The 25729-nt window shown below is 39.8% G+C and overlaps 2 protein-coding genes across 2 annotated transcripts in view; both read left to right on the forward strand.

The window, feature by feature from the left end:
* The first annotated feature begins 24 nt into the window (after window positions 1–24).
* actn2b (actinin, alpha 2b) lies at window positions 25–13904 on the forward strand. The gene is made up of 21 exons (XM_028423362.1): window positions 25–342; window positions 3417–3531; window positions 3619–3738; window positions 3819–3905; window positions 4010–4097; window positions 4328–4406; window positions 6659–6740; window positions 7203–7288; window positions 7517–7609; window positions 7846–8076; window positions 8332–8479; window positions 8769–8919; window positions 9287–9395; window positions 10041–10181; window positions 10429–10611; window positions 10759–10893; window positions 11218–11397; window positions 11530–11676; window positions 12213–12278; window positions 12368–12526; window positions 12690–13904. The coding sequence occupies exons 1-21, from the start codon at window positions 214–216 to the stop codon at window positions 12846–12848; spliced, it is 2688 nt and encodes an 895-aa protein (XP_028279163.1). The 5' UTR covers window positions 25–213; the 3' UTR covers window positions 12849–13904.
* Window positions 13905–15661: 1757 nt separating this feature from the next.
* ryr2b (ryanodine receptor 2b (cardiac)) overlaps window positions 15662–25729 on the forward strand; it is a 52000-nt gene continuing 41932 nt past the window's right edge. The window contains exons 1-22 of the mRNA XM_028422617.1: window positions 15662–15709; window positions 17588–17707; window positions 18038–18142; window positions 18568–18642; window positions 18726–18804; window positions 18925–19037; window positions 19238–19361; window positions 19752–19848; window positions 19938–20012; window positions 20295–20451; window positions 20609–20770; window positions 20862–20983; window positions 21207–21390; window positions 21482–21608; window positions 21741–21836; window positions 21989–22107; window positions 22421–22554; window positions 23956–24197; window positions 24758–24950; window positions 25051–25270; window positions 25375–25479; window positions 25588–25691. Of these exons, the coding sequence (XP_028278418.1) occupies window positions 15662–15709; window positions 17588–17707; window positions 18038–18142; window positions 18568–18642; window positions 18726–18804; window positions 18925–19037; window positions 19238–19361; window positions 19752–19848; window positions 19938–20012; window positions 20295–20451; window positions 20609–20770; window positions 20862–20983; window positions 21207–21390; window positions 21482–21608; window positions 21741–21836; window positions 21989–22107; window positions 22421–22554; window positions 23956–24197; window positions 24758–24950; window positions 25051–25270; window positions 25375–25479; window positions 25588–25691 (2801 nt within the window). The remainder of the gene's footprint in view (window positions 15710–17587; window positions 17708–18037; window positions 18143–18567; window positions 18643–18725; window positions 18805–18924; window positions 19038–19237; window positions 19362–19751; window positions 19849–19937; window positions 20013–20294; window positions 20452–20608; window positions 20771–20861; window positions 20984–21206; window positions 21391–21481; window positions 21609–21740; window positions 21837–21988; window positions 22108–22420; window positions 22555–23955; window positions 24198–24757; window positions 24951–25050; window positions 25271–25374; window positions 25480–25587; window positions 25692–25729) is intronic.

A 25729-nucleotide genomic window follows, 5' to 3' on the forward strand; every position in this document is an offset into this window, starting at 1 on the left:
ATACGACAGTTTGTTCATCTGTGGCAACCGGGGCCAGACGTCTGTCAGGTCGGGAGGACAAGGGCAAGCGTGGGAGAGTGAGAGAGAGAGAGGAAGAAGAAGAGGCAGCAGCAGCTCTGACAAGTCAGGGAACTATCCCGTCCTTTATCACGTACAACAGACTGAAGGATAAACACGCATTTGAGTTCGGAAGAAAAAGACGCTAACGGCATAATGATGATGACCCAGGTGGAAAATACCGTGCACTACGATAACGGCTACGAGGAAGAGTACATGATGCAGGAGGATGAGTGGGACAGGGACATGTTGCTGGACCCTGCCTGGGAACAACAACAAAGGAAAGTACGTCAAAGAAATTTCACCTGATTGTACTACAAACAAACTAGCTAGCCGACTTTACACACAGCACTAGCAAAGCAGCTGTAATTATTAATAAATGTTTTACACTGTTTTTTAAGTTGAATAAGTTTGTCAAAGTTGTACAGAGAACTCCGCAAATTGCTCAATAATTGTTAGACAACATAGAGTAAGTTACACACAGTTATTTGGACTTTAAGCTAACCATAGCATAGAGACACTGCCGGATGTCATTTCCAAAATAAAACACAGCTCTTCAGTGAACGTTAAGCTATTTTACATGGAAAATGAATAAAACAAGGGATATTGTTTCCTTAATAATTACCTGTTTATACGTTCCGATAACAACAGCTGATGGACTACAGTCGCAGGGATTAGGTAACTTTATGTAGCGTGTTTTTTTTTACTAAAGAAGAAAACGCGTGATATTGTTTGAAAATACTATACACTTTAAAGTGTTTTCAACAAAAAGAAATGCCACTTTTCAATTATTGGCAATGTCCTGTGTAGTTTTAATTTGAAGGACAGAATCTCTTAACTTCCGGAGTGGGCCTCTACGTGTTGCGTACTTGTCACAGCCGGCATCCAGGGATGGAAGCTTGACGGACGGATGCGGTGGGTACCAGCTAACAATAGCTCAGCCTTCCAGCGGCTCTCCAGACTGCTGCCTCTACACTGATACGCGCGGAATGCGAGCTGTCAACAGATGCTTCTAACACATGATGACGCTCTTGGGATTAGAGTGGACGCTACATCTAATTTTAACCTCGGGACCAAAAGGCATTATAGTAGGGTTAATCCAGTGTCCTTGGTGCGGAATTCTTTTGTTTGTAGAAACCAACCTAGAAAATATTGTACCAGTACCAGCAGGTCTCAATATAGCCTCGGCCTCCCACACTGTCAGTTGGTTTTAGGGCTTTAAAAGTTGGCCTGGGCCTTAAACTGCACATGCCCTCCATAAACTCCTGTAGTCCCCACTGAGATGACAAAAGTGTGTATTTTAGGTAACACAAGGCGGTGACATGATAGCCTGGTCCCTGGTCCATACACACAGACACAACTAGTTTTCCACTGTTTATCTTTTTACTGATGGAAATTTGGAGTTGACATGTGCACACTGGAGAGTGATTTTTCTCTGTGAGCAGCTGTTCAAAGAGCTCACTACTGATACAAGTGATCACGGCTGATGCACTTTTGCCAGACACTCACAGTCTGTTTGGTCCATAAGGGGCCATTCGTTTCTTTCCCTTCCTCCAAGTGATTTCTTTGTTAAGAAGCCATTGAGCAGGGTTTTTATTTCAGTTCTTGCTGTGGTAGCTCCCCTTCAGTTATTGTTAATGAAACTTAGAAACCTATTACCAGACTCAGACAAGTTTATCAAAGAGATTGATGAAGTTCTCATTCATGTCACATAGACAGAGCCAAGTATCTGCCTCCATGGTGCTGTGTTTCATTAATTAAGGGTGCAGATGTTCTAAAAAGTTAATTCAAAGTCAAAATGGGGAATCCAAGCTATTTTACTGACAAGGTCCAGTCTTTCTGACGTTTTAAACATGCAGTTTGCATTTATACTTCGTCCTCATGCCCCCCTTGCCAGCCTGTGTCCTAGTGAGGCCCCAAAGGCATCCGTCAGTTTAGTGACAGGGTTGTTCCTTGCTGGATGTGAATCATATTTTTAGCTGTATTCGTCACTGGGCAGCAGTGCTGTAGAGGGTGGCACGCTAGGGGTTTGGAAAGCGGGTTCTGTATCTGTGGCCCAGGCAGATTTGGAGGACAAGCAGGCCACGTTTTTTAACAAGGAGGGCAACAGTTCAATGTCACTTACACCCCGAGGACTCACTCGGTGTGGAATGTGATGGCCTTTACACTAAAGCCTGTAATATTCGGCTTTTGCACCGGCATCCAGAGGGGAAGCCCAAACAACTGGCTGAGTACCCAGTCCTGCTGAGTACAAGGATGTGTTAGAGTCAGGGTCAGAGTCACTTTGCTGAATTTATATTCACAGTTCAACTGCAGGAGTAAAAACAAGCCACATTAAAGGTTGTTGATGTTTTTACCTTCTATTGTAAATTAATGAAAACTGATTTATTACACCTTATTCATAAAAAATGGTCAAATTATAATAGCAAAATGAGCTTAAACTATGTGCTGCTAAAGATAACAGGTGGAGTTAGAAATAAACTTTCAACAAGCAACATTAAGATCATTTCATTTATTCATCCTTGTGACCCTTCCCATTCTTTATGCATTCCTGCCTGTCTTCATATCTCAGCATAGTTTTAAGTGTGACCTGGAAGAACAGCATACATGTACGGTGATAGAGCTATCTCTATGCAGCTGTAACATATCAACATGTCATAATATAAGTGGCAAAATAGTGACAGAAAATGACGTGAGAGGAAAACTTGTTCAGTGCCCACGTGACATTTTCACTCATGTTGACATGGCAAGATGTTTCGACGTTTTTCCTGCTACTCTCTTATCATGAGGCTCAGCAGAGCAGTCTAAATTTATCACCTTATATCGGTTGGAATGTGCTCTGTGGTCGGCTCCTAGCTTTCATCCGCACTGTGCTGGGCGTTTCTGAATTCTGCTGCTGGCTATCGAGAGACTTTATAAAAATAGGAAAAAGCCAATGAGCCTGTCTTAACCTGATTTACAGTATTTCAAGTACCACACATGGAGTTCATTTGTCCTGATGAGCAGATGGAATGTGACTCTAGCAGGAACATTTGAAATTGGAGACTAATGAGTCACTGAAGGTTAACTTCAAATTGAAACATTGGTCAGTTTGTTATCGATGAAGACATGTCAAGGAGTTAGCTGTTTGGGTTTCCTACATAAGAGGAATATCCAATTTTAATGCAAATTTTCTTTTTTGAGACAATATAAAACAAAACAGTGTTGTAATTAATTTTCTTTAAGTTTGAATCCTTGAAAACATTAGCAGAGCTTTATATGAAGCAAATAAATAACTGCAGGGGTCATGCACACAGCACCATGCATTTGACATTTATTAAATCCCATTTTAATTGACCTTTAATTGAATTTCCTCTCAGACCTTCACAGCCTGGTGTAACTCCCACCTGAGGAAAGCTGGGACTCAGATTGAAAACATTGAGGAAGACTTCAGGAATGGACTAAAACTTATGCTGCTTTTGGAAGTTATCTCAGGTTAGAGCATTAAAGCACATTTTTCATTGTAGTTTTTGTGTGACACAAATCTGACCACATATGTCACATATAATAATGTCTTTACAGGCGAGAGGTTACCAAAGCCAGACAGAGGGAAGATGCGGTTCCATAAGATTGCTAATGTCAACAAAGCTTTGGACTTCATCACAAGTAAAGGAGTAAAGCTGGTTTCCATTGGAGCTGAAGGTACCTAAGGGCTTCTTGTGTGTAATATTTCGTAGAGGAACCCCTTATGGATGGATTGTCTTTGTGTGTGTGTCTTTCAGAGATTGTGGATGGGAATGTAAAGATGACCCTTGGAATGATTTGGACTATCATTCTCCGCTTTGCCATTCAGGACATTTCTGTAGAAGGTAATGAATCAAAAATCATCTAAATAATATAGAAACGTGGACAATTGAAGCCGACCGAGACTCGACTGCCAATTTATGTTTGTTTGCATTAACTTTCTCCTCAGAAACATCTGCCAAGGAAGGACTCCTCCTGTGGTGTCAAAGAAAGACTGCCCCCTACAGGAATGTTAATGTCCAGAACTTCCATGTTAGGTAATTGTTGAAGATTATACACTGGCCACTGTAAATGTTGACTGGTTATAGTTTAAAGTAATAGTTTAAAATTGCCTCTTCTCTCAATCAAGTCATGTCAATTTACAGTATTGTTGTGCTTGAACACTGAATAACTATTCAGACATGGGTAAACTGTAGCATTAGTGAAATGCTGCCACCAAATTTTATTGCATTATTAATGAGTTCTCTCTACTCATTGGCTGGTGAAGCTGGAAGGATGGCCTGGCCTTCTGCGCCCTGATTCATAGACACAGACCCGACCTCCTCGACTACTCTAAGCTCAACAAGGTGTTGTGTGGTTTCACTCATAACTAGGATGCTGTGTTTCAGCCCTGCACACTAACACACCAATTTCCACAAAATTAACACTTTTTCCAGTGTGAAATGAAAAATGACCCACACAGTGAAAACTGATTAATAATGGTGATATCTAGAGAACTAGAGGTGTGCACCATGATCCATTCCTTCTCTGCTACAACAACTCACTTACAATGCACACCTGGTTTGTGTATATTTAAGTGTTTGATTTTGAATTATTCTTTTACTACTGTTTATTGCACTTGAGGATCAACCTATATATGGCTTCTATGGTTCAGATCCATGTTGTTTAGATAAAATATTTTCACAAAATTATTTCACATGAAGAAAGCAGTTGCAGTCCACTCAGTTCAGTAATTTAATGTGTGCTGTTTGGCTAAAAACTACTCTATAGATGTATCTCCTCTGTGAGGGAAAATGTTTTGATGCTAAGTGGATTCACTTAGTCTCACCTCATGCTTCATTATATTTAACTAAAGCAATTTACTTAGTGCACAGTTTTATCATAATTAGCATGAAAGAGATGGCTGCTTTTATTTTTTAGCCGGTTTTTGTGCCCATTATCGGATTGGATTTAACAGTAGAAATATTGTATAACAGACACAGACTAAAGTAACCTGCCTTTACACATCCATTTAAATCTATATGATCTCTAGCATATAACTGTGCATAATACTTGAATTGTAAGTATTACCTGTGCAAAACTACGCATCTCAGTTGAATGTTGGTAGTGGCCCAGAATCCTGTATGTTTGTGAATAAACAGGTGAGGGCCTCAGTGAGCCGCAAATATGCAAAGGTGGAAAGCGCAGTTGAATGAAGGTGCAGCTTTAGTCAGAGGGAAAAAACACCCCTTTTATATTGTGGGGTGTTTCTAAGGTTAGCAATACAGGTTGGTCCACTGAATGTCTAATAAATGGAAAACTAAGCCTACGTAGCTGACCCCAAATAGGCATATTTCCTTACCCATGCTTGATTGTAAATGTATAGCAGGGGAACACCATGGGCGGACACGACGAGTGACATTTTCATTTGTTGTGGAAACAGAGGCACTCACTTCTCAGCACACAACTTGGTGTCCTGACTTGGTGTTGACCCTGAATAGTCACAGAAACACGAGCTGGGTCCCTGCAGAGCTCAGGCTTAGCTTCCCTTTGCTATTGTCCATGCAGTCACGTCGTGTTCCCCAGTTAGATGCTGCCCGTCATAAAAACCAGGAAGCTATCTAGGAAATGATTACTGTCAAAGTTATTTTAGTTTTTAAAACTGATGATGTACACACATTGTCAAAGAAGGCGTTGTTTTTTTCTGCTTGCTTTTTGTTCTGTTTTTGAGATACATATTCAAACACTGAGTCACACCTCAACTTTTCAGTTCTGCTTATGCTGCCAGGAGATAGTTGCATTGTGCGCCAGGCAGCTGTTGAGTCTGGCTCCAGGTGAGCCTGTTCGTTAAGCTAGCAGTGTTACAGCCTGCTGAGACAGCTCTGGTCAGGGGCAGACACACAAACATACAGAGAGCTTGGGGTATCCTTCTTTCCATCTCTCCATCACACCAGTTTACAACGCTATCCTTCCATCATTCAGTGCTGCACTGGATCTGTGAGCAGCTGGCCCTGTCGTGTAGTGTGCCTTCCCCCACCTCCTTTCTTTATGGAACAGCAGTACACAGATAGGGACAATAGCAGCAGCATGATAGCATGATCCCTTTACCCCGCTGCACTCTGACTGTCTGCTCCATTAGCAGGGTTCACTGTCAGCTGTTGTCTGAATGCAAAGCTCCCACTCTGTTTAAACTCTTGGTTTTGCCTGTCAGTGATGAGAAAATGTCTGCTGGCCTACATGATGTGGAGGAAAATGGGGAAATTGAAGACTAGCTGACTAGCTGATTTCACATAAATTCAGACCAAATCTTGCATCATCGTTATTATAAAAAATAATGGAATTCAGAAAGGGGTTAGAAAGTGGTTGATTTCGTAGGCCTGCAAATCTGCAATCATCAGCTACTGATTAACTTAATAAGCATTTGACCCATGTCAAATAGAAATTCTACATAATGTAAATGGGAAGAGCTGTTTGATTGATTTTCCTGTGACATTAAATATGCATGTGAATTATGTGAGCAGGGAGTGTAATGTGTCCTCCCTAGTGTGGAGATCAGCACAGTGGCATTTTAAGTCCGGCATTGGTGTGCAGTTATGTAGAATTTTGTTTCTTTATTTAGGATGATCCTCTGGGGAACCTGAACCTGGCTTTTGACATAGCCGAAAAACACCTGGACATTCCCAAAATGCTGGACGCCGAAGGTAACACTAAATGGAGGACAAGTAGCCAATATGATCAGAATGTTTGTTTTTCTCATGCTCTGATCTTTGATAAATTAAATAATGTGATATTTGTTTGGAATAGCATAGAATAGAACAGAACTTTATTGATCCTTTGCAGGAAATGCTTTTGTAACGGCAGCACAATCACCAACACCCCTAGCCCACAGACAGCCAAGGCTTATGGCAGAGCTGGCTATTAAGAAGAAATACAAAATATACATTATAAAACATTATAGAAAATATGTGGCGATAATAAGGAAAATACAATATATCTATATAACAAAATATTTTTATTTTCATATATAGCAACTATACAACTATGTGTAAAGAAATGAAAATGATAAAAAAAACTGTTACAATTACAGTAGACTTGTTTTTCTGTCTTTTATTTACTTACCTTTTTTCTGCGCGCCTGACTTTTTCTTCCTCTTACTGCTATAGATATCATCAACACCCCCAAACCTGACGAGAGAGCCATCATGACCTACGTGTCCTGCTTTTACCATGCTTTTGCTGGAGCCGAACAGGTACAGAGGCTAAAACATGTTAGCTATTCATGTCCCTCTTTGTAGTACAAATGTGTTCGTATTCAGGGGCAGAAATCACTTGTCAGTTTGGTTTTGACATGGTCTGTCGATCAACAGCTATGTTGTGATGATTATGTTATTATGCTAAGATGTATTACAAAGGATCAATGGGGAGCATGGCCTGCTGTCTTAATTTAATAACATTATTCTTGTGCCCTGTCCTCTCAGGCAGAGACGGCTGCCAACAGGATCTGTAAGGTGCTCGGTGTAAACCAAGAGAATGAGAAAATGATGGAGGAGTATGAGAGACTGGCCAGCGAGGTAACGTTTATTTTAAAAAATGAAGTAAAATATGAACCTGAATAGCAAATACAGTTGGTCTGTGAAAGTGGTGTAATTAAATGTAAATTTAAAACCGTTTTTCTTTCCCACACTTATGCATTCCTTTGCTGCGATAAACTGCGAGACCCAGCTACTAAGAAAATTTAATTATTCATCACATTTATCTTAACATGAAGCTCTCCACTTATTCCCATGTCGCCTTTTGTGTTTCCCAGCTGCTGGAGTGGATCCGCCGCACCACTCCCTGGCTGGAGAACCGCACCCCAGAGAAGACCATGGCAGAGATGCAACGGAAGCTGGAGGACTTCCGGGACTACAGGCGCCAGCATAAACCCCCCAAGGTGCAGGAAAAGTGCCAGCTGGAAATTAACTTCAACACCCTGCAGACCAAGCTGCGCATCAGCAATCGCCCTGCCTTTATGCCCTCTGAGGGAAAGATGGTGTCTGTAAGTCAAAAATGTGTGTTCTGCTTATAGCCCAGTGGTTAAAGACATTTTTGTGATTGTGATTGTGTCCTCACAAAGACTCTTATGTGGAATTCTTACTTAAGAAAACAAGCCCTCAAACTTCACCAATAAAAGGTGATTTGCTTTATCACTCCTGCAACATTAGTAATGTTTTTTGTATTTATTTTTATTTTTAAAAATTTTAAACACTTAAAATAAAATGAAACTGTTATTTTTCTTTCTTAATGTTGTCAGGACATAGCCAGTGCATGGCAGGGCCTGGAGCAGGCAGAGAAAGGCTACGAGGAGTGGCTTCTTACAGAAATCCGAAGACTTGAGAGGCTTGACCACCTTGCAGAAAAGTTTCGCCAGAAAGCCACCAATCATGAGAACTGGGCCAGTGGTCAGTTCTAGTTTTTTGTTTTTAACTGCTGTGTCTGCTTGTCTGCTAGTATCTGTATCTGTCTGTATTCAGGATTCCCAGCCTGATTCTTAGTGTTTAATTTAACCCCAGGATTTGTTTAGACTTGCTCCTAATGAGATGTAATTGAAGGTTTTAGGGTCTGTCCACTGTAATCAGCCAGTAGTGGACTGCAACAGGCATTTGCCTGCCACATTTTCTATATTCTTAATGACCAAATGTTTAGACCTCACCTACTAATTACCTCATTGTCTCATTGTGTGATATTCAGGTAAAGAACTGATCCTGTCCCAGAAGGACTATGAAACAGCCACCCTGATAGAAATCAGAGCATTGCTTCGAAAACATGAGGCCTTCGAGAGTGACTTGGCAGCCCACCAGGACAGAGTGGAGCAGATTGCTGCTATTGCACAGGAACTGAAGTACGCACTCCCTATAGCAGACATTTGTAGTCATGTATTATGGAGACCCAGAAGGGGTGGGAGGGAGGAAAGTTGAGAAACAAACAAAGGCAATCTATATTATATAATATGAATGTTATTTGAATTTATATGTTGGCTTCAGACACTGCATAAACTATAGAGGTGATTGCCTGGATCACAAGCAACAAAGGACAACATTAGACTGTCCAAATAAACACTACAGCAGAACTACAGCATCCTGTATCCTACAAGGAACGTGCTGAACACATGATGTAGTTATGTAAAGAAATAACTAAACATACAGTAGTTGAGTGTAATCTTTGCATTAAGTATAAATCTCAATGTGTGTCTCTCTCTCTCTCTCCAGTGAGCTGGACTACCATGATGTTGCAGCTGTGAACCAGCGCTGCCAGAGCATCTGTGACTTGTGGGACAAGCTGGGAACTCTGACTCAGAAGAGGAGGGAGGCACTGGAAGTAAGGAGAATACATTAGGGCTAATGAGATCCTAAAAGTTGAAGGACTTTTATGTTCCCACAAGAGAGCGCTAATGTTCACCACAGCCTGCGATAGATCGAATTTCCATCCAAACTTGTTAGGGTAAGCATATGGCAAATGACCTGAATGGAGAAGACAATGGATTAATGAGGAGATATAATCGGATCCCCTTTAAAAACCCCTGACCCAAGTAGAAGGGTAAAACAGAAGGTTGAGGGGATAAAGGAGAAATAAATGCAGAAGTCCCATCCAGGAAGTGACTGGCTCAGAGCCCACTAGCCACTTCCTCTGATCCATGCTGGCCATTCCAGACCTGCAAATGTGTGAGGGCCTGGGAAAGGGGCCAGGGATTAGGTCTGAATGACAGGGACAGGGGTCTGTTTCTGTCCGGCTCGCCCCCCTCTTCTGATGGAAAGAGCTCAGGGGGTTAACAAGGCAAAGACAAAGTTATGTGCCCCTGGTATCCTTCATCCAAACAGATAAGAGGACATTTGTTATGGGATTTCTGGCATATACCAGTGATAACTCCTTGTTAGGCTATGATAAAGCTGAGCTATTGGATGTTGTGACATTTTTCTGATCTAAAAGCACAATGAACATGTATATTTTGTCTAATCCTGTCAGCGCACAGAAAAGTTGCTAGAAACCATTGATCAGTTGTTCCTGGAGTTTGCCAAGAGGTCAGCTCCTTTCAACAATTGGATGGAAGGAGCAATGGAGGATCTGCAGGACATGTTTATTGTTCATACAATTGAAGAGGTCCAGGTAAGCTTGTAGTACTCCTACTTAATGTTGTTAGCGAGATTAAAATGATATTTCACAGTATTGCTGATAACAACCCACTGAGAAATTTCCTACAATTTATAATGTTGCACTACATACAGTATATCTATATAGTGTCTAATATTAGCATATTTCTCACACCCAAAAGAAAATGACAAAATAGTATCACTTTTTACAAAACTGATATTTTAAAATCCCAGATCTTCCCTTTTCCACTTCCCACTTTCAGAGTCTAATCGCTGCTCATGAGCAGTTCAAAGCTACTCTACCTGAGGCAGATGCAGAGAGACAGGCCATCTTGGGAATCCACAATGAGGTGCAGAAAATCTCCCAGAGCTATGGGATTAAGGCCAACATTATCAACCCCTACAGCACCATCACAACTGAGGAGCTTCTCAACAAGTGGGAGAAGGTAGCAAAAGTTTAAAATCAACAAATGCATACAGTACAGAGAAAAACAGACACATTACACTGTGGATGTCAGGACAGGTTGTTTAAATTATCTAGGGGGAGTACATTGCTTTCAACAATAGCTCATGTTGTCTGTATGTTTTTCCAGGTAAAGAAGCTGGTTCCTCAGAGAGACAGTGCCCTCCAGGAGGAGATGGCACGCCAGCATGTCCATGAAAGGCTGAGACGGCAGTTTGCTGCACAGGCTAATCTCATTGGACCTTGGATACAAGCCAGGATGGAGGTATACAAACTTCATAAGCTATTTGACATCTAATCAAATAAGAAGCTAAAATGGAATATAATTATTTTCATATGCATGGTTTATAAGGAAGGTACAATGATAATGGATTTCATGATGATGGAATAAAGCCTAGTAATTGAACTAAATGCCATTATATGCATTATCAAATTCTATATGCTGTAATAGAAATTACTCTCAGCCCAAAGATAAATGACTCTACCTATGCTATATCACTGAGCAAATCATCAAATTTTTGATACCTGCCTCTTATGATTTAAATTGGTTGAAAAATTAAGTTTACCTTCTTCCATGTGTTGTACACAGGAAATAGGTCGCTGCTCTCTGGAGATAGGAGGCACACTGGAGGACCAGATGACCCAGCTAAAGCAATTTGAGCATGTCATTGTTGCTTACAAACCCAACATTGACAAGTTGGAAGGAGATCACCAGCTGATCCAAGAGTCACTTGTGTTTGACAACAAACATACCAACTACACCATGGAGGTGCCAGAAAACTGTGACACATGACATAGATGGATGCTGTATCACCAATACAATCACAAAAAGAGAATGAAACTATAAACACGTTCCTGTCTTCTTTGATATAACGTGTTTGCTCTATCATCACATCAACAGCATATCCGTGTTGGGTGGGAGCTGCTCCTCACAACCATTGCTCGAACCATCAATGAGATTGAGACCCAGATCCTAACCCGGGACGCCAAGGGCATCAGCCAGCAGCAGATGAATGAGTTCAGATCCTCTTTCAACCACTTTGACAGGGTACAGCTCTCTACCATTTCACATGATTGGGTGGTTTTCTGTCCATTTGAGGGGACCAATCAGAGGCAATCTCACACCACTATGGTGTAGACATGTATGGGGCCTGTTAGAAGTCTTAGAGTGCCCCCTCTCTTGATTTCAAGGTTTTGGACATACCTAAAAATCTAATGGTGTCATTTTAGAGTTGGAGGATGGACAAGGAATCTCCCATTTTGGCCATATTTAACCATATTTTAGACATATTTTGAGTGAGATTCTTATAAATTAAATGGAACTGCAGGAATGGATCCCTTATTTGAGGATTTAATCCATCAATTTTAGTAGAGCAGACACCATATTATATACTGTTTTGTCCATGTGTATTGTTTCCATGTCCTCATGTGTGTGTACAAAATGTTACAATTTTCATGACCATCAGATTGGGTGTTTTGATCATGTTTGATATTACAAAGAACTATGGACTTGGTTTGTGATATCTATCATGACCCTTTCTTTTCTTTGCATGGTAAACCTCAATTTTTTGGACCTGGTTGTAGAAGAAGAATGGAGCAATGGAAACAGATGACTTCAGAGCTTGCCTCATCTCAATGGGTTATGACCTGGTATGGTGTTTTATATGAGGCTGGATAGGGTCATGTTTGATGTAGTTTACCCATTCAGACATTTTATTGTCCATTTACGCCTTTCATAGGGAGAGGTGGAATTTGCCCGTATAATGATGCTGGTGGACCCCAATGGTAGTGGAATAGTCTCCTTCCAGTCTTTCATTGACTTCATGACCAGAGAGACAGCTGATACAGACACTGCAGAGCAGGTTGTGGCATCCTTCCGGATCCTGGCAGCTGATAAGGTTAGTGCATTACTTGCGTATGAGCTATTATTCTTTCCCAGCTTCATTCTATTTTAGTGAATTAAAATATTTACCTTGTTATTGGTGTACTATTTTGTTTGTGAGCTAAAATGGACAAAGTGCCAGCATGAATTTGAAACTGTTTTTTACTCTGTCATCACAGCCCTTCATACTTGTGGAGGAGCTGAGGAGAGAACTGCCCCCTGAACAAGCAGAGTATTGTATCATGAGGATGCCACCTTACAGTGGTCATGGAGCACCACCGGGGGCACTAGACTACACTGCCTTCTCTACTGCCCTCTATGGAGAAAGTGACCTTTAACCCTGACTAGAGAACCTTTCTCCACCTGACCCTTGCCTCGCTCCCCTGACCCTGCCTGCCCTCCATTTCTTGATGAAATTAAGGAATCAATATTAAAGGTGGATCAAATATATTAAAAAGTTTTTATTCATTAGTCCGCTGATGCATTAGTCTGTCTGCAGTCATGCTGAGCATTGCTATGCTCTTCATGTGTCCAGACAGAAATCCAAACCAAATACCTAAAGAAGTAATTGAAAATTTTAACTTGTGTGTTATGGTATCTGAACAAAAAATAGGATTTACGCTGAAAGTAGAACACAATAAAACATTACTAAAACTCACTAAAGGGATGGTGTTTTAGCAGTTTTATCAGTTGAAGAAAATAGTCCTATTTTGTCAAGCAATGCCATGTATTGTTTTCATGTTTCATTGCCTTTTGTTTTGGGAATAAAATCTGATAAGGCATTCTGAGATGCTTTAAGTGAATTACAGTTTGCAAAAGCAATTTCAGGCCCACTGCCATCCATCAATAAACACTAGGTTCCCAGAAGGCCAAAAATATGTACCAACAGGAAAAATGGGAAGCTGCATGAATGCAAAAGTAAATATTTACAATTGCTTAGTGCTTTAAAGGCAGACACTTGTGCAGCCTTCACAAGTAATGCAAGGTTAAATATTTTCTCTGGTAGCAGCAGATGTACTAATGCTTACATGAGCCTAGTATGTCAGAAAAAATGAACATTAATTAACTAAATGTAAGTGAAAAATGTTGGATTAACAATAGAATTGTATGCAGTTGTACTGCCTCCATTTGTAGTAGAAGCTCCCATAGGTACGATAAAATAGACACAAGGGATCTGCATTTTGAACTTAATAGTACATTTTGGGGAACCACTGTTAAACATGGAAAAATTATGGAAATGGAAAACTTACATCTTTAATGCATGTATGCACATCTGTTCCTGCTTGAGGAAATGTTTGCTCATAATATATGTATGGATCATCTTTGTGCTGTACGCCTTTAATGTATTTACTTTTGTATCCTAGCTGATTTGTCACACAGCAGTGTTACTCTGGTTAAGCATTAAGATAAATAAAGTCCATCATTCAAATCAAGATGTTGTTATTTTTAGTAGTTAGTTTAAAGTTAGTTTTAGTTAAAAAAGGAAAATTTCCAGGCATCTCTGGCACATTGAACATATTTGCTGGCTCTTAATAATTAAACTTTGTACTTCAGGATAATGGATTCATTAAAGTGTTTGTGACTTATTCACCTATTTATTTTAGACAATCTGTTTCCCTTATGGAGGTGTCTTTTAATACAAGGACCAATCACAACCAAGTGTAAGCTGGGATTCATTTGCAAGTCAACAGGCCTACATGTTTTCTAAATACTTTACTCAATATTTTGTGACTGTATGAGTTTGCATTAGTATTTTTGTGCTCCAAAGGTTTAGGCTGAGACAGAAGAGAAATAAATAATTGTTGGGCCAGCTGAGAAGAACATCAATATCCTCAAAGAGCAAAACCAGTCAATATTAAAACCATTTGTTTTTATTTGGTGAAGCAGTTCAGGCTTTGAAAAGTTATATCTGCAATGTCATCATCTCCTGCGTATCATGTAGCATTTTCACCTAGAAAATTGTATCAAAGATTTCATGTTTTTTTTTCCTTTTCTAGCACTGCCTTTCAGGGCTGTAAATGTATACGTTATCACAGGGCATCTTTGCAGAACAGATCAGTGAATGTGAAAATTCAAAAAGGTTCTCTCTTTGAGGAGCACGCATGTGGTCTGTAAATGTCAGTGGAACCTGTTGCATAATGCATTGACTTCTGTGAAAGCAGAATTTAGTATCAAGGGTATTATTAGAGGTAAGGGCCTGTAAACCGAAATGGACATGATCATCTAGGGAGAACTGATGTTTAGCCCAGTAGACCCAGCAGTATGTGTAATGCAAGTCTAACTTTTGTTTTGGTGATGTATCAAAAAGGTCTGGAGCTTTATGAGGGGGTGATTAACAACATAATTATATTATAAAAGCTATTTTATTGGAAATCCATCTGTCTGTTTTCCAGGGATTATTAATGCCTGAGAATAGAGATAGTTTTAGGACACTGTGTTGGGGGCACAAGACAAGCAGAAATCCTGCCAGTAGATGATAAATATCCTTATCCCTATAAATATCCAAATTTATTACAGGGATCTTCAATTTCAGAATATTTTCCTATAGTTTCCAAGATGTTTCCTAGCTGGAAAGAATTCTGTTTGTTGTTTCTGAGGACAGTGTGCAGTTGGTACATGTTTTAATTAATTAAGCTCTGACTCTATTACCCATTGTGAGGCCATACGAGCTTACAGATCCAGTTAGAAATGAATAAAAAAAGAAATGTGTATTTGTGAAATTACAAGTTATGCAGCTGTTATTAAGGCATTTCTATGGCTAAATCATGGTTTAATAATGAATAAAGTAAAACAAAATAATGATTATCAATAAATGAATACATATACATGTATTTACATTTTATTTTATTATTATATAAAGTTAATTATTTTAATGTGGTCAAATCATAGCCTAATAAAGCAATGTACTTTGAGACTATTAATTGTTAGCAATAGCCTGAGGCATTAGAATTTAGTGCTACTATGTCGCGTAAAACAAAACAAACAAAAAAACATGGCGTCACAAAATCCCCGGATGTCAAGTATAGTCTCCGCCCACACACATCAGCGGTCGCGCACCTTCTAGCTTGGTCTGGTCACCAGTCTTGTCCTCCATCGCCTGAGCTCACGCTTGAACTGAGGCCTGATAAATGTCCCTCATTTGGCTGTTATGATGACTGACAGTGGAGATGGTGATGATGAATTTCAGTTTCTACGAACGGTGAGTCAGACATTTTACAAACAAAACTAGAGGCTAAAAGTTTTTAGCCTCCAAAGCTAACCAAAGCTGTCAATTACAGTAACCTGACCAAGCTAGTGCGTCAAACGTTTAAATTTTGTTTTTAAATAGTTTTGTTTGTGTAGCTCTGTTGAGGATATAAAATGTAGCATTTAAAATGCTGAATTTATACTGTATCAGTACTGTTCGTTAGTGTAGGTATCCTTATAGAAGGCATATTAGCAACTTTTTGTAGTTCAAATCTAAATGCCAAATGTAATGCGTGACTTAAAGTTGTCAATGAGTTGTTGTTCTTCTGTTTTCCTTTGTTGTTTTATTAGAATAATACTATATGTAGCAGCAACATTCCTTTAACTTTTAGCAAGCAGCTCCCAGGTGAACACTTTACATCTATCTTTTCACTGCCAGAAAAGAAAGACCCCAAATGACTTTTCTCATATCCACTGGACGATGCTATCATTGTTCCCTAGTAGTAAGTTGTCCTCTGACAGCTTGTAATCTTTGCCCTCTGATAAGGGGACGTCACATGGAGGGTGCCTGGTGGTGTGGATATGAAAAGCATACTTACACAGGCAGTGATGCAGATGGTTTCTCAGCCCAGTACACAGACTGGGGAAAAAAAGTCATTTTGTGAGATCGATCCCTGATATACCTGTCATAGGTTATTATAGTAAATGCAGGGTTTCCCCTGTGGAAATTGTAGAGCCGAGGTGGGAAACCACCCACATCCTGATGAATCCTGTCTCATATCAATTTAGTTAGGAGATGACAGGAGAAACATACTGTGATAGCCACATTGATTAAATGTGCCATTTGTGAAATTGCACTGCTGCTTGATTCATGTAATAAAACTGTATTCATTTTATACAATATTATCAGCGGTGGCTTTTGTTTAAGATAAACTGCTGCTGAGAAACGTATGCAAAACTTTGAAATATTTATATATAGAGTGATTATAATACATAGTCTCTGCCACGTCCCATAAACATGCATTTATTATTGCCACAGCTCTTGACATTTGGATTAGTTTTGTGGCAGACTAAATGTTCACTTGCCAAATGTACCCTGCAGAAACCTTGAGTCCTATAGCCATCAGAAATCCCCTCAGTGCCTCACAGCATGTGTGTTTGACTGATTGCAGAGTACTGCTGATATGAAGAGTGGAAAGGAGGGGGAATCTGGAGTGAGACAGTGCTGTATATTCCCAATATGGAGGTCTGCAGCCAGTGTACAGAGAGGTGTTAGTAGTCCTTCCTGTAGTGTGGAGACAAGTTGTCTGTTGTCCTTCTTTGCACTTCCTTAAATAGATTGAGAAGCCTAATTTATCTGACGAGGTCCATGTGGCATTTGAACGGAGATAAGATAAATGTTAAATGACAGAGATCTACTGTATATACAGTTACAATGGAGAAGACTATGTCCTCCTCATACTGTATACAAGCCATGCCAGAATAATATGGCCAAATACATCCCACATAAAGACACTTGGACAGTTTTATGGCAGTTTTAACATTTTTAGAGGCAAAATAGAACTGAACTGGTTTGTTAGATTACCATTTGCTTCCTGATAATAATTCATTTAAAATGGTGTGAGAGTCAAAGATGAGTTAAAGTGCCTTTTGGCTTCAGCTGCTTCAGAGCCTTAAGAACCAACAAAAGCACACTTCAGGGGGAGAGGGAAGTGCTTATCTTGCATGGTGTGTACCTATAATTGAGTGTGATCAGGTGAAGCTTTCACAGACAAATGAGCTAATTTACTGTGAATGTGGCATTTTAATATATTGGAGTCTCCACCTCTTATGCATGCACAATGTTTGCTTATTTGCTGTTGTAATCTCTGTGCACATGTGTTTTGCTTAGGGCGATGAGGTCGTTCTGCAGAGTACCTTCACCTCTCAGGAGGAACATGTGAAGCTCTGTCTTGCTGCAGAAGGGTTCGGCAGCAGACTTTGCAGGCTTGAGTCCACCTCTAACTGCAAGGTAAAGAACTAACATTTTTCATGTATATTCCCACAAAGGGAGATTACAGCTATGATGCCAACAATTCACTGAAATTTTTCTTCACTTTCCCCTTTAAATTAGTATTTTAGCAGGAGTATTTTAGTAGGAGTTATCAGGTTTCAATTTATTTTTTAGATCTATATTCAGTGTATTTCTTTAAGGTTGGTGTTTTCTTTTGTTTTTGTTTTCTTCTACGCTCATTACCAGTTTGGTTTTGCTTTTATCACTAATTGCAGTGCTGACCTGTAGAGGGAGCAGAAAGACATGAAACCTCAGACACTCACTATATTATCTTATCTTTTACACCAGAATGTTCCACCAGACTTGTCCATATGTGGCTTCGTCCTGGCCCAGTGTCTGTCTGTCCGAGCACTCCAGGAGATGCTGTCTCACAGTGAACACCTCGTTGCAGAGGTGAGAAGTTCTTGTTTTCCCCCAGCTTCTTCACGTCAATATTCATAAAATATTTTGTTATTTTAACCTTGTGACTGTGTGCCATCTGTTTAGTGTCATTTATTGGAATTTAATGATGCACAAATCAGTATTTGGTTCAGTGGTTAGCAATGTTGCATCACAGCAAGAAGGTTCCACTTCTGCCCAGTGACAGGTGGGATAAGATAATCAGACTTACTGTTCTGTAAACTGGTCTAAGGTTAGCACAGTCTTATAACATTGCTAAATGAGTCATCACTGGCACAGCTGATGTTTATTTAAAGTAACTTGCAAATACAGTGTCTTGGGGACACATTGCATGTGTGTGTTGCTTTTCGCCCACTATTTCTTCAATGGATTGTTGTATTTGTTTTCTTTGTTCATATCTTTTGATTGTGATTTTACAGGTGGAAAATGGAGGTAGCCATCGCACTCTTCTGTATGGTCAGGCAGTGTTGTTCCTGCATTCATACAGTGGCATGGTGAGTCATATTTTTATAATTCTAAAATAAATCAGGAGGTCTTAATTTTTAAATATATGTACCTGTATTTTTTTCACTTCTAGTATCTCAGCTGCTTGTCTTCATCACAGTCTTCAGCTGACAAGCTGGCATTTGATATTGGCCTTCAAGAGGATAAAGAAGGTAATTTACAGGTCAACATATTTGTGTTTATAATGCATAAACTCAAAAGTTTTTGTGTCTTGACTATAAAGTGGTCTTCTTCTGTTCTTGTTCTTTATTTATATTCTGTCTGTGGCTCAGGTGAGGCATGTTGGTGGACGGTCCACCCAGCATCCAGACAGAGGTCAGAGGGTGAGAAGGTGCGTGTTGGGGATGACCTCATTCTGGTCAGTGTGTCTTCAGAGAGATATCTGGTGAGTTAGAAAATGTTTTTGTGAAATGATTAAAACATTTTGAACAACCGACAAAGATTTTTCCATTTTTTCCTCTGTCATTTTCTGTGATTTCTGTGTTCTCTCTGCCTGATAACTTATTTAGCTAGAAAAATAAAAACTACAGTTGTATTTATTGTTGATGAGCTTCTTTTTCTTCTTACCATCTTTTTTCTTCCTAGCACTTGTCCTTTGGCACTGTATCTGACAACAAAAGCCTGAGTGACAGTCTGATTGTAAATGCCGCCTTCCAGCAGACTCTCTGGAGTGTTGCACCCATCTGCTCTGGAGGTGCAGTTGCTCAAGGCAAGTGTCATATAAATTTTTTCCCTCCTTTTTGCATGCTGGAAAAACAGCATCTTCTCAAGCGATAAAATTAAATTGATTGATTTGTGTTCATTAAACAAAGGATCCTTTCATTTTTATACTTATTGTGTTATAGATGTGACATTTTTGCTGTCCGTGTCCAGATGTTAATAAAAATAACAATGCAAATTTATTTTATGCGAGTAATTTCATTTATAGGTGTAGTTTTCCTGAGTAATTAGGCCGTATGTTTTTGAATGAAACATTGATATTCACTTTTAAAAGTTTTTTTTTGGCACTTTGAGCACCACAGGCCATTTAGGTCCATTATAGTTAAGAATAGGTAGAAATCTCTGGCTGATATTCGAAATGTTTTTGTGTTTATCCTAGGATACCTGAAAGGGGGTGAAACATTGCGGCTACTCCACAGCCATAGTGATGCTTGTCTGACTATTCCCTCTACAGAGCATGGAGAGGAGCTTCAAAGGTCAGTTGAACAGACCAGGCTCCTCTTGTCTATGTCTGCTTGAGAAAACGTCCTTTACATTTGTGACCATGTCTGTTTTCTTAATGTAGGATAATGCATTATGAAATTGGATCAGTCTCCAGCCATGCCCGCTCTCTCTGGAGGCTAGAGTGTCTGCGTGTTGTGTAAGTTTACAGGGATTGTTTCAGGAGGATCAGCATGTATTTTTGATTGTCCATCAGGCAAGCTTGGGGTCACCTTCGAGAACAGTGCTCAGAATTTTTGTTTCTGCTGTTTTTGCTTGAAGGATTTATTAAGTTGCCAGGCACTAGATTTTCCCAGTGGAATAAGGGTTGTATGGCCCCTGTCCCTTTACAGAAATACAGAAAAACACGTAGATCGTTAAGTTTTCTTCAGAGCAGCAAAAAAACCCCAAAAAAACCCACAATGTTCTTGCTCTCTCCCAGTTGGAGTGGTAGGCATATAAGTTGGGGCCAGCCATTCAGACTATGCCATGTAACAACTGGGAGGTACCTGGGTCTTACAGGGGAGAAAGGCCTGCACCTGGTGGATTATGACAGGGCGGACATCAGTACAACTTCCTTCTGCTTCCAGTCATCGAAGGTCAGTAATACGCTGAATGTTTTCAGGACTGACCTGATAATTGACATACATGACGTGTGTTTTTTTTAACTATTTGATGATACAAGTTCATTAACTGTAGAACACCTACGGCTTTGATGTATGTGATAATACAGGTGTCCTTTTTTATTTACCATAGGAGAAGCTTGACAGTGGCACAAAGTCCAATGCAGATGGCATGGGAAGCCCAGAAATCAAGTATGGAGACTCAGTTTGTTATGTTCAACATGTAGACTCTGGGCTCTGGCTAACCTACCAATCTGCTGATGCTAAGTCCCACATAGGAGGGGCTCAGCGAAAGGTAAATCCATAGATTATATTGTTTTTTTCCCTTAAACCGTTCAAGACCGGTCAAGAATTAACTAGAAACTGTTAAAAATGATGTTTTTCAGGCCATTTTGCACAGCGAGGGTCATATGGACGACGGGTTGGCGTTGTCTCGTTCTCAGAGGGAGGAATCTCACACTGCCAGACTAATCCGGAGTGCTGCTCTCCTCTTCAATTGCTTTATAAGGTAAGGCCAGATTAAGACCTGTAGTCATTCGTAAGGGAGCGTATTCACAGAGACCAGTGAAGGGTGCTAGTGATTGAAGCAAAGTGTTAGACTACAAGTCCAGCTGAAAGATGATTTAGTACTGTGCTTGTTCTTGTAGAATACACTGAGTGTTTTGGAAGATGGGATAATTTGCACTAATATGTTATTTCCAACCTCACAAAGCAAATCACCTTCTCTTTAGGAAACTGGATGGTTCTCATCAAGATGGAAACCATCACCCTGTTAGCCTTCCCATGGAGATGGTGACATGTAGTCTGCAGGATCTAATAAAATACTTCCAGCCTCCTGCTGAGGGCCTTACCCATGAAGCTAAACAAACCAAAATGGCCACCCTAAGGAATCGCCAAAACATGTTTGAACAAGAGGTAAATTTAGGTGTGTGAATGGATAAATTGGGCTTACAGTACATGCAGTGTTTTTTCACTGGTCCTTAAGTATACCTTGTTTTCTTTTAAGGGTGTGATAGATTTGATCCTAGATTGTATTGACCGTCTACACCAATATAGCAGTGGTTCTCATTTTACTGAGTCTGACACAGGAGAAGAGTGGGAGGCCATCCTCAACAATTTCTATGAGCTGCTGGGTGAGAATTAACACTTCTTTCAATTTTCACAGTCACTGAAAAGATGTACATGTTCTTCTTTAATAGCTATGGATCAGTTAATAATACTTCCAATTGCATTTTGCTTAAGAATGTCTTTGGTTTTCTCTACAGCTGCTTTGATCAGAGGAAACCGTGTGAACTGTGCACATTTCGCTGGTTCTGTAGACTGGCTGATTAGCAGGCTAGACCGGCTGGAGGCGTCTTCTGGTTGGTTGGATTTGTGGGCTTTTTGTTAATAAGCCTTCAGAAATTATCTATTTGTCAGCTGTTTTTGTAATATGCTATATTAGCTATTATATTTCATCTCAGTAGTGTAGAAACATCTAGAATCCCATGGTAATGATTACTTGTATTTACAGGAGTCCTGGAGGTTCTACATTGTGTCCTTGTGGAAAGTCCTGAAGCACTCAATGTTATCAAAGATGGACACATTCAGTCTATCATTTCATTTCTAGACAAGCATGGATGCAACCACAAGGTGAGATTTTATTTGCCAGCTTTATTAATAATCCCAATGCACAAAGTTTGTGACCTGTTATTGTGATTATTATATATGAATATTGGGTACATCCAAATTAGATTTTCTGGTAAAAACAGTTGCATTATCTAAACAGTAAATGTGTCTCCTTGTGGTCATGTAGTTCAAACATATTTCACCAATGCAAGAACATAGAGACAAGTATTGCAGTTGTAACAGCCATTATAGCGGTTTACGTGCTGCCTAATGTGGGATCGTTTCCCTTTGTATATCAAGCTATTGCTGCATGAAGTGCTGACGGGTTGTGTTCCAGGTGCTGGAGGTGCTGTGCTCTTTGTGTGTGTGCCATGGTGTGGCAGTACGGTCCAATCAGAACCTCATCTGTGACAGCCTGCTGCCAGACAGAGATTTACTGCTCCAAACACGTCTGGTTAATCAGGTCACCAGGTACCGTTTACAATGTGTTCTCTGAATAGGACTGCTTTTTCATCCTGTTTTGAGGGAGTTATTCATCCCTCATTCATTCTTTTTTTCTGAATTCCTCTGTGTTTGTCTATTTGTGTCACTCTCTACACATAAAAATCAGTCGCATAAAAGATAGAAAATTTGAAATATAATTATTCAGAACAAAAGCGTGTTGTCCATACACCATCCTTTATTGTGTTTACTCTTTAATTCTCTGAATGGGCTCTTCTGGTGCATGATAATGCATTTGTTTAGCAGAGCAGTTTGTCAGCTGTAGAGCTCTTACTGCCATGGACATAGAATGGTATTCTTGATGTTTTCCATTTGTATGATGATGTCTGTCTCTTCACACACCTCTCCTTTTTTCTCTGTTGGACTTAATTGAAGACTTGTCTAGTGTCATCTCTTTGTTTGCTGTACTGGCTTTTGTCTAAATAAATCAGACCAGTAATGTCAGTGCACATATGCTTTTGTGTCAATCTATTCTGATGAAGCTTTGGAAAAGTTGCCCACTGCCCAAGGTGCTATGACTCAACTGAGTTAATCTTTGGACAATGTTTGGCCAGTTTCATCATATTTCATGTTCGTCTTCTGTCTCCCAATATTTTGGCAAGCTGCGCTGTCTGATCTTGTAGGGAGTTTCCATTTCCCGCTTCCTTTGAGCTTTGTTTTTTTTCCTTCAATCTGCCCTTTCCTCTGTCAGCAGCTGCCTTCTTTTATCATGCTTTTCTCTATCAGTGGCCCATTTTCTTCCCCAGGCCTTATAGCTTATTTAGCTTCATATTCTTCACACACCTGCTCAGTCCATTCCCCAGCTCTTTCTTCCTCCTCAAGCCATTTCTTCTTCTATCACTTTTACTTCTGTTCAGTTAAATGCTTCATTACTTCACCTGCTTTCATTCTGATTTCTTTTATCTCATAAATTTTCTCTCCATGTTTTTCTCAGCCACCACATTTTACCAATATTGCAAGATACTGTTTTTGGTCTCTCTTTTTTTTTGCTTTATTTATTTTTGTCTTCCTTTTATTCAGTCTCCCTTGCTGTGTGTCCCATCTTTCGAACACCTTTTCCATTGGGTAGTAATATTCTAAATAGAGGCTTTCAGAGAGTCCACAAACTTGCACAGATTAATTCTGACTTAGCATAAAGTAAACTCATAATTAATATTAGTTATCATTATGATGATTTTTATGATTTTTTTTTACTGCCATGGCAATGGTAAGTAAGAAACTGTGTCTCTGTCAAAAGCCAGATGATTTCAAATTTCAAAATATATACCTCGTTATCCAAAATTATACAGTCTAACCAGTTTTAAGGATATGTACCTAAATATTGTGTATTTTGTTTGTTTTTGCTACTCTCTGCGCATTGATTCTCCACAGCATGAGACCAAACCTCCTCCTGGCACTGGGGGACGATTCAGCCCAGCCTCGGAGGTGGTACTATGAATTGGTCGTGGATCACATCAACCCCTTCCTTACACCTGAGCCCACACACCTGCGTGTAGGTTGGGCTTCCACTAAAGGCTACCAGCCTAGGCCGACAGGAGGAGTGGGCTGGGGCAGCAATGGTGTGGGCGACGATCTCTGCTCATATGGCTTTGATGGGCTTCACGTCTGGTCAGGTGTGGATGAGCTCACATAAGAGATAAGAGTCTGTGTTTAGTATTTTGGGGGATTTTGCTTACTGGCCAATGATTAAATAAGTTAGTTTGTTTACAGCAAAAATATTGAGAAGTGCAACATTTTTCCAATACCTTAAAGTAGAAAAAAGACATCTTATGTAATTATTTATAAAGATATAGATAGAGTTAGATTAGAGTTAATCTGTTTTTCATTTGTTTCTTGGCTATTAAAATAACACTGTAGCAGAACTTAATTATCTAGAGAGATACATTACTATATTATCATGATTGGGAGACTAATACATTGTCATTATGAGTAGCAGCAGGGATGCCTACACTGAGTGATTTAGCAAAAAAAAAACTTGCAATTTTGGTATTATATTATGTTATTATGTTGATGTTTAAATTGGTCCAGTAGACAGGAAAACTCAAGTAGATTAACTGGCTCATATTATTATACATTCTGAAACTGTAAGTCTCAAACCTATTGGGAAGAAAAAACAACAAACGATAAAATAAGAAATGTGAACTCTGTTAACTGTGTCTCTCCTGAATCTCAGGCTGTGTGGGCCGCAGAGTCAGCTCTCCCTTCCCTCACCTGCTGAAAGATAATGATGTGGTTAGCTGTTGCCTTGACCTCACTGTTCCCTGCATCTCCTTTCGGGTCAATGGTCTACCTGTACAGGGCATGTTGGAGAACTTCAGTGCTAATGGACTTTTTTTTCCCGTGGTCAGCTTCTCTGCTGGAGTGAGGTCAGTAGTGCTGATAATCTTTGTTTTTTACATGATATAGGCTGCCAGCTTTTGGTTTTTGTTCTTTTTAAGTACCTAAACCTATCTTTTTGGAAACCAGGGTTCGTTTTCTGTTTGGGGGAAGGCATGGAGAATTCCGCTTCTTTCCCCCACCAGGTTTTTCTTCGTGTTCTGAAGCTTTGCTCCCGAAAGGCAAACTGAAGATAGAACTATGTGAGAAATATGTCATGAATTGTGGAGAAGGAAAGCAAGAGCTTATGGGCCCAATAGTTCCCATCTCTCCAGTGGTCTTTACTCCTGCACCAATAGACATTACCAAGGTAATAATTACTGTAAACAATTTTGTTTGGAGTGGTTTCAGATTTTAAACTACTAATTTGTCAGTTGTTTAATTATGTGTACATTACAAATGTTACCCTTGTAGGTGGCATTGCCCCCACAACTTGAGGACATCCGAGAAAAAATGGCTGAGAATATTCACGAGTTCTGGGCAATGGACAAGATCAATCATGGATGGACACATGGACCAGTAAGAAAATTAGTATAGCAATAGTATAGCAATGCTTACCATGGTGTGTATGACTTTCTGCCAGCTCATGTGTACCAGGTGTGAACAGGGTGTGTTTTTGCCCAACAGGTGAGAGATGAAGTTAAACGTCATGATCCATGTCTTGTAGAGTTCTCCAAGTTGCCAGAGCTAGAGAAAAACCAGAACCTTCACATGGCGCAGGACACCCTCCGGTAAGATTTGCATATTGATTTAGTCTTTTATTATACAC

The sequence above is a fragment of the Parambassis ranga genome, chromosome 15 (genome assembly GCF_900634625.1).
Source record: "Parambassis ranga chromosome 15, fParRan2.1, whole genome shotgun sequence".
Classification (NCBI taxonomy): domain Eukaryota; kingdom Metazoa; phylum Chordata; class Actinopteri; family Ambassidae; genus Parambassis; species Parambassis ranga.